The sequence below is a fragment of the Seriola lalandi genome, unplaced genomic scaffold (genome assembly GCF_002814215.2).
Source record: "Seriola lalandi dorsalis isolate HSWRI2012SDOR001 ecotype SW California unplaced genomic scaffold, Sedor1 jcf7180002054517, whole genome shotgun sequence".
Classification (NCBI taxonomy): Eukaryota; Metazoa; Chordata; class Actinopteri; order Carangiformes; family Carangidae; genus Seriola; species Seriola lalandi.
In genome coordinates this window covers 1,843,199-1,863,422 of record NW_019525070.1, presented here as the reverse complement: position 1 = coordinate 1,863,422, position 20,224 = coordinate 1,843,199, and the positions used below count along the sequence as shown (strand labels likewise).

The 20,224-nt window shown below is 40.8% G+C and overlaps 2 protein-coding genes across 2 annotated transcripts in view; one reads left to right on the top strand and one right to left on the bottom strand.

Annotated features, from left to right (window-relative positions):
* Window positions 1-1,593: 1,593 nt before the first annotated feature.
* LOC111660238 (hyaluronan and proteoglycan link protein 1-like) lies at window positions 1,594-10,999 on the top strand. The gene is made up of 4 exons (XM_023413427.2): window positions 1,594-1,874; window positions 6,844-7,188; window positions 8,536-8,835; window positions 8,986-10,999. Exons 1-4 carry the CDS (start codon window positions 1,790-1,792, stop codon window positions 9,273-9,275), a joined length of 1,020 nt encoding a protein of 339 aa, XP_023269195.1. The 5' UTR covers window positions 1,594-1,789; the 3' UTR covers window positions 9,276-10,999.
* Window positions 11,000-13,024: 2,025 nt separating this feature from the next.
* The window catches only part of LOC111660277 (uncharacterized), a 33,412-nt gene continuing 26,212 nt past the window's right edge, over window positions 13,025-20,224 (bottom strand). Inside the window, exons 8-14 of the mRNA XM_087175868.1 lie at window positions 20,073-20,186; window positions 19,798-19,911; window positions 18,095-18,253; window positions 17,724-17,806; window positions 15,567-15,711; window positions 15,244-15,426; window positions 13,025-15,110 (exon numbers count right to left, since the gene is read on the bottom strand). Coding sequence (XP_087031994.1) covers window positions 14,953-15,110; window positions 15,244-15,426; window positions 15,567-15,711; window positions 17,724-17,806; window positions 18,095-18,253; window positions 19,798-19,911; window positions 20,073-20,186 — 956 coding nt within the window. The 3' untranslated portion in view covers window positions 13,025-14,952. The remainder of the gene's footprint in view (window positions 15,111-15,243; window positions 15,427-15,566; window positions 15,712-17,723; window positions 17,807-18,094; window positions 18,254-19,797; window positions 19,912-20,072; window positions 20,187-20,224) is intronic.

Below are 20,224 nucleotides of genomic sequence, written 5' to 3'. Positions count from 1 at the left end.
TATTGTGTTCTCAGAAATGACTGGTTGCTCGGAGGGAAGGAAGTGCTTTTGCTTTTATGCAACAATTTTGTCATTAACAGTAAAACTGCCACAGTTTAGGACTATAGCTACGTTGGCTCTGACGTCTACACTGTCTCTCACAGTTGGTGCCACGGTGCAGTAGGTGATTGCAGCTCTGGTTTAACCTTTGTCTGTGTCAGGAGTAAATGTGCCCTCACACTGGAGCTGTGTATGTTTATAATTTCACAGTTCCTCAGGTCTCCAGAGGATCCGAGGATCCGAGGATCCGAGGCAGAAGCAGAGAGGATATGCCCAGGGCAAGCTGGGACTTTAGAATATACAACAGAGGCCCACCATGTTCTCTGTTGTCATCTCTGTGGGGTTTGAAAGATTGACAGACAGGGCAGAGGAGAGAAAGAAAGAGACAGAGAAAGAAAACTGTTTAGGTTGTCCCAGCTGTAATAACTCCAGTGATAGAGTGGTCCAGAGCAGCATCTGCAGCCTGTTGCTCCACTTCCTGCCTCACCATCATTCAAAGATCGTCTGAACGCCTGAGAAAACGTTTAGGAGAGACCACACAGGCCCCCCTCTACTCATGGCTGGTCACAAATCCATGTCTTGCCTCCCTAGAGCTATGCTCTGCTGTCTCTGCTCTGCCACAGCATCAGAAGAGACTGAGAGAAACATGCTCAGACAATTTAAAGTAATTGTGGAAGAGTTCAACTGTGAGGAGGGTGGGTATTAGCTGACTTGATCCCTTACAATCTTAGTTACAGATGTGGAACACAAATTTAAACACTTTCAAACAGGAAGAGAGACAGGGGTGAAATGCAGCCTTGAATGAATGTACAGAATAAATTCTATGGGAAAAGAAAGAGAAAGAAGAGGAGTGAGAATAATAAATAAAAGAAGCAAAGGAGGATATGGCAAAGTATGACTTGTAGCGAGACCTTCTGTCTACATCAGTTTTATAACCCTTTTACATTTAATGGTCTTCCATCAAAAGTAACTACGCCACACTTCTTCACAAGTTTGTGTGTGTGTGAGTGTTTTCACGTGTGTTAGGATGGGGGAAGTGGTCAGGCCCTTTACAGTGTTCAGAGTTAAGCATGGTGACAATATTTAACTTATGAACATTAACTTTGATTTGTGCAATTGAAGTCCAATAAAGAGATTATAAAAACAGAAATAACGGAATCAGTTTACAGAGTGAAAACATACCAAGGCTGCAAGGAATGAGAGGGTGGATGTAATGCAAGAAAAAAGTTTCACTTACTGCCTCCTCAATGAGGATGAATGTATATCTGATCAATTTGAGTGATATTATCTAATCCCTCTATAGCATTCCTCACAGGAATCATTATAGCTCCACTTTAAACATATAACCCAGGATGATTATCTGCAGGTTAATTGTTTGTAGTTTTGCTGTAGCCTTCATTCTCCCAAAGGAGAGGAAGGAGTCTTTCATAAATAATGTGGCAAAGGGGAGCCAGTATAGTGCTGTGCATGGTGATGGGCTGATGAGAGGGGGAGTGGTCTTAACCATGCAAGGCTACAATAAAAGCCACTTGTCTGAACCTCTGAGGAGCCCAAACTTTCCAGTAGCACCACAGGCGGCTGCTGAACAAAGACAGACAGGAAGCGGGACTGCTAGATGAATAAAAATTGAAAGAGAAGAAATATTCTTTAAATATTTACAGTTTAGATAACTTAGTGCAGTTATTTTACTTCAAAGTTTTATATTTATATTTTTTATTGAAGAGGGCTATTTGTGTGAAAAAAAGAGAAAATGACGAGTCTGCTGTGCATCACAATAATCTCCCTGACCCTGGTTGGCTGTACGTACAGTCAGGTGACGCTCCCTCCCTTTCAAGGTAAGAATACATTTCTGTAAAAAAAAAAATAATATCACCCACAAATTTATATTACACTTTGTGTGTTTGTTGGTATTTTTTGTGCGTGTGTGTGTATGTGTGTGTGTGTGTGTGTGTGTGCTTGTGTGTGTATCTGTGTGTGTGTGTGTGTGTGTGTGTGTGTGTGTGTGTGTGTGTGCTTGAGCGTGCATGTAGAAAAAAAACAAAAAACAAACAGGAGGATGAGCTGTGTAAGAGACCTAAGTAAAGTGGTACCACAGCACAGGCTTGTGTAACAACAGGGTCATTGTAGGAGTAGGTAACAGAGTCGTCTCTGGGGTAACACACACACAGCCACAGTGTGACTCACCATTGACTCATTGACTTGCTGCATACAGACCACCACAGCATGGACCGGCTGGTGAATAAATCACCCTGTCATTCACAGGGGCTCTCTGCCCAAACTACTGAATGAGGACCACATCACTGATACTACTGGTTTTTCTCTTAAAATGGGTCACAGGTGCTTTAGAGGCTGAAACTAGGGTAGTAGTGCCTGTCTCTTTACGAGAGCGCAAAAATAGTCAGGACTTTCCCATGGTAAAATCTTGACTTTCTGTCAATTTTTTTTTTTTTTTTTTTTTTTTTGTCATTTTATCTGTTTTTTATCTTCTTCCCATTGCAGACAGAACATGAAGTCTTATCAGCACCTGCACTCTATCATGAGGCTGTTATAATTCAAATTCACACCTGCCTACAGGATGACAGACTGAGATGTTTGCTGCAACTGCAAGCTATGAAATACTAGAATAGATCTACTGTTGTGGTTGTGAAAAAAAAGGGTAGCTAGAAACCTTTGTGTTATAATATGTAGTGAGTGATATTTAATGCGCTTTCAGCAGCCCCTGCAAGCTGACTCAGTAAATGTCAAATTAGGGATGTGTCAGCTCTCTCTCTTCCAAGACGGGAGGAAATGGCTCGTCTGTGGGGAGAACAGTTTTAGTCTGGGACGAGATGATGCTTTTTTATCCAAACATTGAAATTACTGCCAGTGGCGAGTGATGTCACAGGTGTGTGTGTGTGTGTGTGTGTGTGTGTGTGTGTGTGTGTGTGTGTGCGTGTGTCTGCATATTGCACATATGTGCATATGACCTCACTGTCTGCACCATGTGAAAGCTCAATGGCTCAGCTCAGGCCAGATCAATCACAGTTCCATACAGTATAGCTTTTATTGGCCACATGAGCAGTGTGTTCTCTGGCTGTTCACGGGGCGTTGCCTGTCCTTATACCTACTGACTCACTCTGGCACTGAGAGCTTTTGGAAACCCGCCACGGTAACAGGCAGTCTGACAGGAGCGGAGTTAAGATTAACGACCTGCAGCCAAATGTATAGAGCCCCATGCTGAACAGCAGCCAAATGACTCTGTCTTTCCCTGTGAGGTAATAGCCTGTTAAGTCTAATGCTTACTGTGGTTGTTGGTTACTGAGGCTTGGCCCCGTTGCTAGGGCTGGGTGGGAAAAGGGGCTTGGCTGGAAATACGCTGAGGCTGGGGGCTGCAGGGAAAATGTGTTTAGACTAGGGGACATTGATGGAGCCATGTTAAGTCCCATTGCACGTGTGTTAATTCAATCAGAGAGAACTTAAACAAATGACTCCATCGACAGCCGACCGTACATGTGTGATACACACCCACGCTTTGTGTTTGCGCTTGTTCTGCATGAGAGACAACAGGAAGGAGTTTATTGGAATTAGTGTGTTGGAGTTGGCTCGCTGTGTTTGTCGCAGCTGTGCTTGTTAATTCTTTCTACATATTGACACATGCGGGCCAGCAGCAGAGGAGAGCAAAGCTTTGGGATGTTGTAAAGCATCACATGTCTAGCTGCTCTGTCAGAGGGTGTGGCACATTGTGCACACACACTGATATAAACATGCGGTGACTGCTCTCTGCAGATTTCAATCCTTTCCATCCTTTCATAGATGAGAGATTTGAGCAAATTAAACATTTGGTTCATTTAATAAATTAAAGTGCAAATTGTGCTTGGGGGTTTAACAGTGCAATTAAACTCTTGTAATTCCAGAATATGTAGGTCACTGAGTAGATCTGGACCACTGTAATGCTGTTAATTTACAGTTTGGTGTTACAAAGAAGCAGATGGTTCCAATCACTTGCTAATACAAGCTTTTACAGAGTGAGAGAGAATTGTGCTCGGTCATAAAATGGCAGTAGGTCTTGGGTGCAGCTGCAGAGCGCTTTTATTGTCGTGCACACGTGTTCATTTACTTTTTAGCTGTGGTTTCATTCCCAGCCGCAGTCTTCACAGAAATTTCAGATAGGAACCATTCAGAATACTTTGAAGAACCATTTTTATGTTAAACTCGACAATTTGGCACCACCTTCGACCCCGGAGGAGTCTTGTATAAATAGGATGTTGTTTGAGGTGTGACAAAGAAAAGAAAGGCTTCCTTGTATTCCTGAAAGACTAAGTACACACAACAGGCTGTTGCTTTATGAGTGTAGTGTGCTCCACATGGTCGGGGCCACATTCTCCTGTGGGACTTGTGTCTGCTGGCAACTGCAGGAGCAGGAAAGAGCATGGGATTTCTTTCACCATGCCTGTCTCTCTGTCTGCTACTGCTGGTACTCAGGCATCATTATCTTCAAGGCTGCTCCAGATCATATGAGACAGGGTTCTTCATTATGCTTTCATTTAGTGATCTATAAGGTATTAGGTTGGTATGTCAACAGTAATTAATTCCAAGCTCTTTTCTCAGCACTATATTGGCAAACTGATGTTTAATCAATCCCCTCCTTCCGTCTCACATTTCAGGGTTTTAAACCACATCCAGCGGTTTGTATTCGACTCTGGACAGAACAATGTTTCCATGCGACAGCACAATGAAGGCCTTTATTCTATCTACTCTATAAGGTTTAGAAATTTGGAAAAGTTTAGGCATAAATGTTGGATGGCATCACAATTTGGTGAGCTGATGTTGATGTCACCATCACCTTCACCTTCGCCAGGGCTTTTGATGAGCAGTTTCATCATTCTGGATCCCTCAGGTTTCAGTCGCACTTAATGCAAACCGCTACCCATGCAGAGAATTTATGAGGCACAGCGAGGCTGTGAGTCACTCCTCGCTGACAGAACGGTCAAAGAAGAATCTTGTCCAGACAGCTTTTAAACTCTGCACTGCTTTCGACGACATTAGTAATTAACAACAGCAAAAAGGGTGTTTCTTAGCTCGTAAAATACCTGGCATCTTGCTGATCAGTCGAGAGGCGAGTTACGCTACTGGGTGGAGTGACTGAGTAATAGAAGTAGTGTTTGGCATATGCAGCCGTATGACAGGAATGTAAAAATGAAGGATAAAGTGGACACGAGATTGAACTGAAGGGTAGATTAGGTCTGTCAGCAGTGCTTCTGCTAATTAAATCCTTCTGCAGGAGAGCTCAATACTAATGATCTGAGCACCACTGAACAAAGTCCAGACACGCGTCTTCTGTGTGGGTTAGAATGGAGGATTGGGACAGTTTAGGCTTGGGGTTGATTAGGAGTCGTTTCGGTGTCACTCCTCTATGTATGTGTGTGTGTGTGTGTGTGTTGAAGGCAGGGTTGATTAGAACAGAAGGCAGCAAGCCATTGGCTCCTATTATTTCCTGTATTGCCCATGTGGGAAACGTTTTCCCCGCTGATGAGCCAGTGACACAGTATTCCAGTCATGGCTCTGATGTGGCAGCCCCAACACTAATGCTGGCATCCTCAGTCAGAAAGCAGAGACAAACTGGCTCAGACGCAGATCATACATCCTGAGTAAGTGGGAAGAAATATAAATCAGAAACAGAGCAGCTTAGAGTTTTTCAGTGAATCGCAGACATGGCACCAGACACTCAAGGGACGTTGTTCAAGCATTGACCCTGGATTCAGCCAAAAAAAAACCTGCTTGGTTGTGTAAGATTAACAATTATGTCTTCAGACTACTTACAGCTAAAAAGTCATAGCTGTAGAAGTTGATTCACTCAGTTATTCAATTACATATCATATTACAATTCCTGTGTGGTTCAGAGTTAGACTCCACTTACAAAGTTGATTATTCAAGGCTGTACCTGTGGGGGTGGGGGTCAGGGCTCCTGTGCATCAGTCCATCTGGCATTTGTTAGTGCCTGGCACAGGCCACCCTTTACTGGTTGGGGTCCTCTTAACTAAGCAAGCCTTGTGAGGTCTAAACATTGACGTTAGGGAGATTGTGGGAACCCATGGTGAGATACAAATGGCCTGCCGTCTTGAGTTGAAGGGGGGGGGGGTAGTTTGGATGGGGAGGGTGCAGAGAAAATAAGCAAAAGAAAAAGTAATGATGACAGCAAGATTCTGTATATCATTAACTATATTATCAGCTTACTTTTCCTGTTATTGAGGTAGTGCTTGACATACTTTACACAAATCAGATGGAACGGATGAAAGAGAAGTGCTTTGAGGGTTAATGCAGAGGAACCAAAGGTTTATAAGTGCCAGGAGTGACAAGAGCAGGAAGGAGACTGAAGAGGATGACTGGCTCCGGGGGCTTAAGTTTGGCCGGTGTCCAATACTGTATCTAATAAACCCAACAGAATACTCCCAGACTTTTTGATAGTTTTCTATAAGAGAATACTTTTAACCGTAAACATACGTGTATGCACGTGTATATTGAAATAATAAATGCAGTATACACATGCCAAAACATGCTGTGAAATAATTACATACAAAAAGGAAAGAACAATAAAGAGGGAAAAATTGGGAAAAGCGAGGCATTTTCCCTTTTCTTGTAACTTTCTCAAACAGACCTTTGCTACATCAGTTTTATGCCAAGCACAAAAGCAAAGTAAAAACTTCTGGATTCAATCTTTGCAACCGAAACAAAAAATATAGTGCTAATTTATATTAACTTTACATAATATTTTCCACTTTACGTTCAAGCCCTAATAAGGTTATATCATGTTTTCCTCCTTTCCAGTGAAGGTTATTGCTGGCCTAGGTGCCAACGTCACCCTGCCCTGCGGGCTCCTGTCCAAAGACTCCTTTTCCTTTGGTAACACTGGTATTCGAGTCAAATGGACCAAGGTAGCAGATGATGAGGCACTGAATGAGGATGTGCTGCTTTCAATGGGATTCCACAAGAAGACCTATGGCAGCTTTGAGGACCGTGTCTTTTTGGAGGAGAAAGACAGTCAAGATGCCTCCATAACAATTACTGACGTTGCCATGGATGACACAGGAAGGTACCGCTGTGAGATCATCAACGGGATGGAGGACACAGTGCAAGAGATATTATTGGAGGTGCAAGGTGGTCTCATTGATGGTAAATCCTGTTTATTATATCTATTTAGTAGGACACTCGTTATCTTATCTCATATAATCTGTGTAAATTCTAATTCCAGTTGGGAAGACATAATGTACAGTATATTAAATGTTCAATAGTTATTTTACACGTGTCCTCTCCCTGTTAAAAATTCATGATTCAGGATCAACCATCTTCCTCAAGATTGTTTTTGTTTCTAGTTATAGAAAACTCCCACAATTCCTTTTCTTGTGGAAAAAGAAAAAGAAAAGAACAGGCAGCTTGTGCTGATTTATACAAACCTCTATAATGAGTCAGTCATGATTACATTTGAATACTGTTCAACATCAGTAAACAGAAACACATTTTGCATCTTTTCCAATTCATATCCTCATACATCTGACTTACTCATCAGATTTTAGACTCAATAAAATATCTTTCTGTGGAACACAGAGAGGAGCTGCTTCTCATGCATGGGTGAGCGTTTACACATTTACTCATGCAGTATATTTCTATCTTGCATGGTGACACATTTAATATTTGCAGTATGTCACAGCTCTTTTGCACTAAAAGGCAGATCCCACCCACATGTTGTTGATAGTTTTTCATGTGTGAATGATCAATCTGGGTGGGGACATGCACATGTAGTTTTAGACAAAAGTAACAAAAACAGAATAATATTAACCTTCTGCTACTTTGCTATTCATTAAAATTTGTTTTTGGTAATCATGAAAAACACTTGATAATTTACTGAGGTGGAATTTGGAATAAGTCACCACCATGAGTAAAGCATTTCTACCATTAAGTCTGCAGCATCATGTACATATTTCTCTTGAATTAAGCTGTACTAATGTGGATATTCACTTTTGAATTATTATTATTGTTCTTTGATATTTAATGCAGCAGATGTTAACACCTAGTTTTCTTAGGTTGATAAGATAAGCACAAAATGAATGAGTTAGCAAAGTCTGGCCTCTGAAGACATTATGGCAAGTTGCTGGACCTGAAAGACTAATAGACCTACATTCACTAACATAAAACTAAACATGTCATCGCATGCCAGCTAAGCCAGCTTCCCTGGAGAGACTGCAGTGGACTCCAAGACCCCCCCCCCACACACACACACACACACACACACACACACACACACTTCATCATAAGTGGACAGAATTTAAACCAATGAAGTTTGTAAAGTTCACTGAGGTCATCATAACAATGCTTTACAATTAGATTCTGACATGATTACATGTTAAAGAAAGGCAGGACTTCTCATGTTCCTTTTCTTTTTTTTTTTAACTCTGAATTGATTTTCATTCAGGTTAGGTTGACATATTCATATATTCATTTAATCTCCTCTGCCCCACTCAGGCGTTGTGTTCCCATACTCCCCCAGTGAGGGCCGCTACAACCTGAACTTTGAGGAAGCTGTGCAGGCCTGTGAGGAGCAGGATGCTGTGGTCGCCTCCTATGATCAGCTGTTCGAGGCCTGGAAGAACGGTCTGGACTGGTGCAATGCTGGCTGGCTGAGTGATGCCACAGTGAAGTATCCAATCACCAGACCCAGGGCGCCTTGCGGTGGCACCGTTGATGGGCCTGGCGTCAGAAACTATGGTTATCAAGACAAACAAAGCCGTTATGATGTGTTTTGCTACACCTCTGCAATCAAGGGTGAGGTTTTTATTTGTTTCTCCATCCTGCTGATTTGTTATTTAGGCTGTCGACTGTTCTTGTGGTGCGCTTGCACCAAGAAACCAGTGAGAATAGAGTGAGGCCATCAAGTGCTTCTCTTGATCACCCGTTTTGTGTCTCTGCCATCAGGACGTTTCTACTGGCTGAGCCAGCCTGACAGGCTGTCTTTTGACGAGGCCGTGCAGGCATGCTTAGACGACGGTGCAGAGATCGCCAAGGTGGGCCACATATATGCCGCCTGGAAGATCGAGGGCTACGATCGCTGTGATGCTGGCTGGTTGGCTGACGGAAGTGTCCGCTACCCCATCTCCAGGCCCCGCAAGAACTGCAGCCCCACAGAAGCTGCAGTGCGGTTTGTTGGATTCCCAGACAAGATGCTAAAGGTTTACGGCGTCTACTGCTTCAAGGCAGAGCAGTGAGAGGGTAGATAGGAGTAGGGAAGCCATAACCACCAAAGAGCTGCAACAACCACAACAAATAAAATCAACAATAAAGCAGATAAGCTTTGGATTTTAACTAGCATGAACTCAATATTGGAAGCTGTGATAACCCTTTTTAACTCCTAAAAAACACAATACTGTACATCTTACATCCATATGCAATGAATGGCAAAATATTTTGTAGTCATTAAATTTTGTTTTACTCTAACTGTGGATTCATTAATTTTAGACAGACTGTTGGGGAAAGGGCAACAGTGTTAATGTATGAGTGATGTGACAGAGACAAAAACTTAATGGTCGTGAAACATCATTCAAGTTTGGTTTGTCCTCCACAGAATGATTAGATGTGTGAAGTTCAAGATTTCGAGCATTTCTGCTCATGTGCAGATGACATTTGCTGCTTTAAAAATGTGTTGAAAGAACAAAAACCAGGTGATAGTTCATTTTATTTTATCAAGTACCACGTCAATGAAAGATCCTAGTGTGATGACAGTCACGAACATGACATGGCTACCACCGTTGAGCTATCGATATCAACATGTTATATTGCAGTAAGTAAGTAACTGGAACCCTCTGTCAAGTTTTTTTTCTCTTTTCTTCTCTCTTTTTCCACCTCTTCAACTGCAGACCTGAGGAGCTTTGATCAAATTTACTGTTTAACAAGAAAATGAATGTAAATGTCTCGGACTGTGAGCTATTCTGCATTAATTGATATTTCCCATTAGATCAACTCCCAACTACAATTTGAAAGGCAGTTTTACATTTTTTGCAACCTTTTGCGATAAGTTTGTTTTAACAAAATGTTTTTTTCTTTGTTTTTTTAAAAAACTTTTTTAATGTTTGTCTCTACAGTTTTTCATGTTCTTTTTAAATAAAAATACAGATTTTGTTTGATATTTGCAGATTTTTTTTTAAAAACAATTTATATGTACCACATACAAAACAACAATATTTTTAGCTGGATAGTGAGTACGGAATAAGTACAGATTTTTCCTATTTGCCCTCAACAGTCTTTTACCTAAATACACCCTTGATTGTTTGACAGTTGAAGCAAGATAGACAAGAAACCTAACATGACAGTAGGTGTAACTAACTCGTGTATGGGCTGAAATCCTTTCTGACTGCTGAGACAGTTTCACAAATTAATACTGAAGTTGTGAGCTGAAAATTTCTACTGGTATCTGATTAATACTGATGATCACTCACACTCCTACATAAGGATTTATTCATAGTCATAGATATTCACTGAGTCATAGATATGCTGTAGTGACAGGATGTGAATATGTGTTTGGGGATAAAGTAGAATCGAAACCAGTAAAAAAAAAATCACTTTACATTTTCACTAATAGTTCCCCATGGATGCTTTTGACTTACAAAGCTGGTAATGGTGAGCCACAAGATAGCATATGTTCTAAGTATTTAGTTATAAAATTTTGATATTTTTTATTTTGCTTTTTGTTACGTTATCCCTTTTTACTTTTTCTAACCATGGGCACTGACATGTGGTACTTACTGCAGGTTGCATGTGGTATTATGGTGATGCATTATTTGTAAAAGCTAAATATAAAAAAATTCTGTCACACTTGTGCATTTGTACACACTTTGCATGAGTAAAGGTGGAGGTATGTTTTTTTTATATCTTATCGCCATGTACCTTTTTCAACAAAGCAGTTTAAAATAAAGAACATAACTTTTAAAAGACATTTTTGAAACTGCTCCTTTTTTTTACCCCAACAATGAACATATTTTTTCCCACTGGAACCAAATCAGCATGCATTATGTATTGATACTGAGGTTTAAGCAGAGATTTAAGCAGCATTGTTTCAGATGCCAAATTAGGGGCCATGTATCTGGCATGAACCCATGTCGTCGAGAGGATTTAAGATTAGACTCTCCTCACATTTATTTGTTCTTTGGCATTTTTTTTAATTCAGTGCCAGGCTGCCAGCCCACCACTGAGTTAGACAAAGGGAACAGTAAGACAGTCTGTAAGAGGCTTGTGGGAATGCATGGGAATGGGGTCAGATTTAGATCGATACAGCAGTGAAACGCCAGACAAATGTTAATTTGTGTTATGGTGAAATGTCCATTGATGCAAGCTTTTTCTTCTGTGGACACTGCAGCAGAGAGCGACAGTGTTTTCACAATTTCTTTCAGCATAGAAAATGTTAATAATGATGTTGAATTCTCAAATTAAATCTGAGCAGTAAACCATACTATTATACACTTTACACTAACAGACAGTTGAATCAATGAGCAGTTGCTTTTGTAGACAACCGTTGTCCTTGACTGATCCTACAGGAGTAATGCTGAACATTTCATTTGTTTTCTTTCTGTGGTTTCAACCAATCAAATATCTGATGACACTACATCCCAAAGGCTTGTCACTCACAGGTATCCAGATTAAGTTACATGTGGCAGGGTAGCAGGGTAATGAGTGAATGATAGACACTCTGCATCGGGCTAGACAGAGTCTCGGGCGCCTGTCAAGCCTAAGAAATCAGTAAGAGCCAGGATGCATTTCCTTCCCAAAACAAACCTAGAAAGCCTTTTAAATACCAGAGAGACCTGGGCAGAGAAGTCTAGGTTTTTTCCCGCCGATCACCCATGAGACATCTGAATTTCATGAGGTGAGATTGTAGGTTTTACTCTCGCTGGGGAATCTAGGACCAGCCTTTGATCACAAGTTAAGTCCTCTCTAATGACAGAGCAGGCCGCCACAGTGAAAACCACAGCAAGTCAAACTTACACAAAGATTACATCGACCAACTTGATGTTATTATCTTGGTAATGGTGCTTTGGTGCTATTAGGCAGTGTCAGTGTGAACTTCAAGGCGCGGCTGTATAAGGAGGTGCTCTGGAAACCGTGGTGAAGGGTAATGTGCTCAAAAAGCTTCTGTTTTTACACCAAGGGGAATTAATCTTCTTACTTTATGCACCGCCATGTAGGCATAAGAAGTGTTTGACATTCAAGAAGAGCCACCCTCAGCCACGCTATTGACTGAAAAAAAATGTAGTGCGATACAATTATATGCAGATCCACAGTTGTGCAGCATCAGCCATTTCATCATAAGTGTCACTTATGATCCCTAATCCAGTTCTTACTCCATATATTTGCTATAATTCACACCGCTGCTTTCTGCCCGCTCCCCCTGAATGTATCGTCTGCCTACCAACAGGTTTTGTAGAGCATGTCTGATAGGTTTTTCAGTTTGATGTATATGCAAGACACCGCAATACTTTCAATGAGACGATGTTCCAAAGAGTGTGATTCAGAGAATTCAGTTTAAAAAGATTCACATTATGCTCAGTGCTTGCATGAGTTGTGTGGGTGCTATAAGGACAGGAATGAAATATCTCCCCTATTCCCTGGTACTGAGGAGACAGAAACTATGGCTTAGTCTGATAGCACTACCTGCTGGTGAAACCACAACACTATTTACTCTATACACAATTTGCCTTAGTGCAAGAGGACCTAAATGTTTCATTCATTCATTCTCTTTACCTGCATATTCCAGTTCAGGGACACTTACCAGGCATGCAACGGAGAAATACTGTTAGATCTTTGCTTCTCCATCAAAGCAGAAAGATGAACCATAGACCATGAACCATGGACAACCACCACATCTAGAGAAAACCTACACAAGCACAGGGAGAACACGGACAACACCCAGGAACAATTTCCCAAACATTTCTTTATAAAGTCCAAATTAAATGTTCTTAGTATATAATATCCATATATTTATTTTATTTCTTTGGTGATGTAAAGCAGAAAAAAACAGTTTGGTTTTCTTAAAAAAAAAAAATTAAAAAAAATTCACAAACATCCCAGACATTCACATTGTAAAATGAAAAAAACAAACTGTTATAAATATAAAATGATATTATGTGCACATTAAGGCTGAAACACACACACACAGACATTCACAGGCAGACAAAACAAAACATTTCTCCATTTTAAAAAAAATGGCTGGAGAAACACATAACCATCCACATGTACAAATATTTTGTTAATATTACAGAACAACATTATTGCAGCCGATGGGGCCCTCCTTATTCTTTGGTCCACTGTTGGCATTGAAGATGTAAAAAGACGTATAAATCCATCATATTGTTTGGAAATGTTTCATCCTCAGTGCATCCCATTTAGACAGTCTGTGATTGTGGCTGGTCTCCTGTTGAATGTACAATAAAAATATATGAAGAGCACTGCTGGGCTACGTGACAGCATCGCATTTTACCTGTCACTAAGGAGATCAAGAGCAGCTCGAAAATAAATTCAATGTGTTTCTGCCTAAAAAGCCATTACGTTCAAGTCTTTTTGAGTGTCTCACAAAATACATTCTCTCAGCTGCTGATTTCAATTGACCACAATGACAGAAAAGTTAAAGTGTGCAGAAGAAAAGAAAAAGACCAATTGTAAGCTAGACATCAGCAACAGATGAGAGCCAGACTCTTTGGTGTATGATTATGAACAGCATTAAAATTATTGTAAACATGCTGTAGCAACTAATTGTAAGTTATGCACTGAACACACATGAGCAGAAAATACAAGTTACTTGAGCCACAATTCCCTTCTTTCATTTTAAAGCAGATGATGGAAATTGATTTCCATCAGTGAATAAAGGCTTTGTCAATAGGTACTTAGAAATTGATCTCTCATAATAAATCGCAAAGAATCAAAAGAAATATCACTAAGTTTAAAAAAAAAAAATCTCTCTATAGAAATCTATCAATAGACATTTATCTTGACAAGACATCAATGACATCCAGTGAAGGCTGGAGATACTGAAAGGTGGTAATTTGGTGCTTTGAAAGCTGCCGCCACAGAGAAGGTCTCCAGCAGTTAACTGAGCAATTTGGTGCAATTTCCCCAGAGTTGGGTGTATTATTAATCTGGAATCCGAATAACTACCACTCGCAAAACTATGACACTATGTTTCAGAATATGATTTGTACCTCTGCTGATTAGATTTGAAGACTGAGGATAGAGTCTTTATAAAAGTTTATAGTTCTATGCATGTGAAATAATACTCTACCAATGTATGAGTCCTTTGCATTATCAATCACTGCCACTGATGCTTCCATTTGTGTTCTGAGAAGCCAAACCTCTTGATAAAGAATAAACATAGTTAAAGATTGAGGCCTTAAATATATATGCATATGTATGCATGTTCATTAAAATGAAGTCCAGCTTAAAACAGCACGACGACATAATTGATTCCTTTACATAACATAAGCGCTATAATCTCACAAAAGCTTTTTTTCTATGCATACACTTATGGTGATTTTAAATAGCACATGGTTGTATTGTTTGATAAGCTAAGGACAAAGACAAAAAGTCCGCAGTTTAAAACAGAATGATGAGAATATTTTTTTGCTTTTTCCAGTAGCCAGCTGAAAGTATTTTATCCACATTGGCATTGATATAAAACAGTGCCCCTTGATAAGAAAAGTCATGTGTCAACATCTCTTTAAAAAGGCACTGCATGAGATTCCATCGTCATCCAAAATGCAAGAAAACTGCAGATTGTCCTCTTGGTTTCTTTGATGAGTTTTCTCTTGTGCTTTTCCTGTGAGAATTCTTTTCCTCTTTCTACACAAGCATCAGCCATGTGTTCTTGTCTCGGGTAAGATGTGCCATATTACACGGCAATCACTGTCTCTTCTTCCTATGTTCAGTCCTGTCTCTCCTTCCCCGGAAGCGCTGATGGTGAAAGCGGATGGCCTCATCTGGCCATCTTTGGAAGTTGTTGATGCTGTAGAGACTGTTGTGTTGATGTCTTCTGATAAAGGTCCTCTGATAGCTTGATGCTGTCAGAGAAAATTCATATATTACAGTGAAACACTAAAACAATGATAGTGTTTGTAAAAATCCAGTTCAGTACTAGACACACAGAAGAAAGCATATAAAGCATATTTCAAATGCAAATCTTGCTGTACTTACGGTTCAAGCAGGTGATTTTAGGGATATCCCATCGTCCATTCCCACGACAACGGATAGTTGGGACGTGCCTTTGAATAAAGCCTGTCTGGCACTGGTACCTCACCAGCGAGTTGATCTCATACCTCTCACGTTTCTTACCAAATGTTCGTGCATTCTCCACCAGAGGGGGCTGGCTACAGGACACTGAGAAACAGAAGTGACAATAAACATTGCATTACAAGGAATTCTGCAGTAACAGACGACTCGATGAGATTTGTATTTTCTCCACTCTTAATGCATGCATTCAGTAAAGTACGAGACGATTTGTGCAAGTGTCTTGTTACCTGTGCCCTTCTTGCAGGTGAAAGTGAGGTGATAGTTGCAAGGAACGTCGTTCCACTGGCCGTCCTCATGCCAGATCATCACTACACAATCCTCGCCAGAAGAGAAGAAGCTGTCAGGCTGGTTGGGCCTCCAGTTTTCATATTGCTGAAATAGAGATAAAAGAGCAGAGTATAAGGAGAAAGACATGGTGATGGATTATGTGTCCTTTAGAGGACCTTTTTCTCTGAATGTATCTTATCAAACCTGTCATAAAATGTGCCGTTAATACCCCTCACATAGATACAGATGCTTTGAATCGTTTTTTATCATCATAACCTATTTTAGGAGTAGAAGCTGCAGATTGTGTTTATTTGGTCTGCCTGATAAACTGAATGACAAATTACTAAATGAGTACATGTATTGTTACTACCACCTATCTACTTCCACAGACGTGATCCCAAAAATAGAGATGCCGTGCTGTTTTGGCAGCCGTGTCTCGTCACTGTAATTTTAATTAATGGCCACAAGAGGGAACAACTGTTTCTTTGTAGGAGCCAACTTCAACTCAGCAGTTATTACATCATCATAGTTCAGCTCTGAGGGACTCTTGCAGGCTCTGTATGATTAACACAAGACACAGAAATGGGTTTCTAAACTATGTTAATGTCACAGGCAGCTACATTACTGTGCTGCAAATCTCACAGTAAGCCACAATATGTCTAAATATAATACTGAGTAGGATTTTTTAACAGGCTTCTGAAACACAATATAGACCAGTGACTTATATCACACACTGATGTGAGTTTATATAGTTGGCATGATGGTATCCATGTTCCAGGGACTGCGTGTTGAGGACTTAATTGCTTTGTGATGATAGAAAAACATAAGTGTAATGTCATTTCATCACATCGCATACCTAGCATTACATGTGTAATTCTGCAGGCACATAATTCCATACACACAGCTGTACATTTACACACTTGTACAGTATACACACAGCTGTAGTGCAGGAATTGATGCTACCTGTAGTCTTTCAGCGCATTCTAGGTTCAAACAGTTTCTTCAAAGCTGTGAACCCCTCCCCCTCCAAATCATGCCCCGAGGCTCTGCTACTCTGTCATTATGGTTAACAAACACACACACCGACTTCCTGCTCTGTTCGCTTTAAGTTAACAAATACGTGACCCATCAATTGCACAGCAGGCCTACATCTTCCTCAAAATAATCAAACAAACTTTGATCACCCACAGACACAGACACACACATCCAAAGACACTTCAACTTGGGTGTTTCAATACCCTGCTGCTGAAATAAATCAATTTTTTATTTTCTTTCTAAATGTAAATACTCATTTATTATACTTAAATCCACTGGAGGTGACCACCCACCCTAACCCCCTGGGCTCTCTTTCTGCAGCTGAGCACAGGTGCTGTCCATCTGTGTGTAGCTGCCTGTCTGATGGCCCCCCCACCCCGGGTGGCTTCCTGCTGGCTGGCCCCCCTGTTGTGTGTAGGGGTTAAAGGGGGTCCATACCTGTCTACGCCTGCCAAACTCCCCTCTACATAGTGTTGCTCACATCCTCATCACCCCTCAATCTCTCAGCTGGGCAAGGGTCCCCATAGGCGGTCTGTGCTTATCTTTTAACCCTGAGGCTGTCTATACTTCCCCTATCTCTGGTCCTGGAGAATTATCTTTGAAGTGAGGACATGAGTCTGTGCACCACGGATGCACATAGTAATTAGCCACTTTCCTGTCTTGTGAGGGGGGTCTTCAGCAGCTACAAACACTGTAGCAAACATGGACTTGTGTGCTGTTTTATAAACACTACAGTGTGCATTTTTCTCCCGGGCATACCCTTTTTTTTACATTCGACTGTCATCTTTTTTGCATTCTTGCAGCTACTTGTTTTCTTGCACTGGACTCACACTGACTAAAAAGGATTCAATGGTGCCTTTAAAGCATGGTCCCCATCAGATTTATGATCACAGCAGTCAACCATCAGGGTGTAGCGATATGAGGCAGAGGAGAGTACGTCATGAGAAAGTCACCACAGCCCTTGAAAAGAACGACTCTCCCTAGATGACTGTATCTGTCACCAGCATCACTTCCAAATATTTACACTGTCCCTGTGCCATGTTTGTTGAGACAAAAATATGTGAGAAAGAAACCTATCTTACCATAGGGCTGCCGTCAGTCCAGCGGAAGTCGCTGTCAAACATCTTATCATTCAGGCCGATCCACTGGTAGTCCTGTCCAAGACCTGCCATACAGGGCAGAGTGAGACACAGCAGATTACATTTCTCTGTTGCCATATGTCCTTTTTAGGACTGCTCAGTTCACAAAGTGCAAGAAGGAACAATGGATAGCTATGGCATTTTCATTGCCTGGATCATTTTTTCTACATTTACTGTTGTAAACTGTAACTACCTTTGCGTATTTGATGTGGCTTTAAAAAAGAACTTTTACTATTTCAATCTTATCATAGAGGTTTTCTAAACTAAGACTTGTTCTTATGAATGCTTATCTGCAATTGGGATCTTTAACTTACGATTGACAAACTGTTGCTCCTCGTGGGAGAGGATGCTGGTGAGATGAGCCCCCTGCATGCGGCACTCTCTCTCTGCTGTGTCCCAGTTTCTTCTGTGGGGGAAGAACTTGTAGCAGTGGCTCTGAAATTTATGCCAGCCATAGTCACATACCTCTGTATCTGATGGAAGAAAAATTGAGAGACAGAATGAGGCATACAGGAAAAACAGATTTGCAAAAGATCAAAAGACGTGAAATGCATTAACATTTTCAAAGGGAGGTAAACTTTTAGCTGTTAACTTCCATCCTTGCATATGTTGACCTCACCATCATGACATCATCTAATCAGCTGCATCTACAGTGCTCTTCTCACCTAGGTATACCAGCCCTCAGGCCTGCTGTTATCTATTGTTGTCTATTGTCTCTAATAAAGATGAAAGAGAAACAATGTGATGGATTAGTTCCTACAGCTCCTGACAGCAGCACTATAAGGCAGGTGAAACAAAACAAAAAGGAATCCTATTAAGTGCCAACTACTCAAAGGTGTGATTGTTGTGCTAAATAGGATGATTCTTCTCAGATTACTCACTCACAGGTATTCATACACACAAAAGCAAATCCGGAAATCAAGATTCCAAATTACTGTCAGACTCCTGGGTAAATTAATGGAGCATGAGGCATGCAGTTGTAAAGAGATCATATATAAATCAAACCCGCAAGCTTTTCCCAGTCACAATTGATACCACTGTCATCTTGACCCTTTGATGGTGACTGTGTTCATGCATCCAAACTGCAATAAATCAGTTTACTGTCTGTTAGTCCCTCCTTCCCCTCCTCAATCCAGCATCAGAACATTGACAGAGGCAGAATCTTTCTCTTGGTTCTCCACCTCAAGTTGCTTTTTTTCCCTTTCCTTTGGCAAAACCTTCTAAGACAGCAGCTGTGTATGAGTACACAAACTGGGTGTGATTCACTCTTGAGTGATTCTGACAAAATTTAGGGTGTAGGCACTGGTCAAGAAAAATCAGCCAAGGCAGATGATGCCCTGAGTTCAACACACTTGGGATGAAAGTAGGGCGCATCTGGGAAATGAAAGTAAAGTTATGAGGGTATAGGAACTTCAGAATAAATTATTCCACTATATTCCAGAAATGCCTTGTATAGATAACCTTAGTTACCCAGTGACCCAGTTTCCAATCTTATTGTCTTGGCCTAGATGGACATGTCAAGACGTGACTGGATGTGTAGCATATCTGCAGTGTATACCACCTTTACATTGATGTAATAAAAACTAATCGAAACAGGGTGTGTGTGTCAACTGTCTGTGCGTCTGAAACATTCAGAAACTAAAGCTCATGGATGCTTGTGTGTCATTGTGGTGATGAGATAAAGATTGTGTTTATTCCATTTATATTTTACTCAGTCAATGCCTGGAGGAAACCTAAGACCATAGTTGCCTGTATACAGCTGGATTGATCAGCTGTGATGGTGTGTCTAACATGTGAATGACACATAGCCTATTTATTCTGGTTCATCTCCCAGGTGAGTGATTACATTAAAGGTCCTATCATGTCATATCAAAATCATCTAAGCTGAGTCTAGACAGTTTATATGGATAGCTGGAACCACTTACAACAATAATGAAATGAAAAACCTTCATTAGTCTGAAACAGAATACTCAGAAAGAAGTTAGGGGGAGAATCCATGAAATTACCACAAACTTACCCTCCTCACAATACAGCCCAGAATAGCTTGGGAGGCAAACACATGTGAAGGAAGCTATCCCGTCAACACATGTACCTCCATTACGACAAGGGTTTGACTGGCACTCATCAATATCTGCATAAGAAACAGACGTAATTAATAACAGGAAATGGTCAAAACAAATTGCAGTCCCCAAGACAATAAAACAATTTTTAGAATATATTTTATGCTTCTTGTGGGTTAACATTAATGAAGCGAGATATTGTGAGAGGAATTCTTGATAAACAATTCTCTACCTGTCTCACAGCGATCACCACTGTAACCAGGAGCACAGCTACAGGTATGGATGCTGCCAGTTTTGTAGCAAGATCCTCCATTCAGACAAATGTCCTCTGTACATGAGTAAACTCCTGTTAGGAGAACAAATGCAAATTGTAAATTGTATTAA

Coding starts and splice junctions, on each gene's coding strand:
- LOC111660238 (XM_023413427.2), top strand. CDS start 1,790: ATGACGAGTCTGCTGTGCATCACAATAATCTCCCTGACCCTGGTTGGC. Junction 1,875..6,843: donor GACGCTCCCTCCCTTTCAAG/GTAAGAATACAT, acceptor CCTCCTTTCCAG/TGAAGGTTATTGCTGGCCTA. Junction 8,836..8,985: donor CTACACCTCTGCAATCAAGG/GTGAGGTTTTTA, acceptor CTCTGCCATCAG/GACGTTTCTACTGGCTGAGC.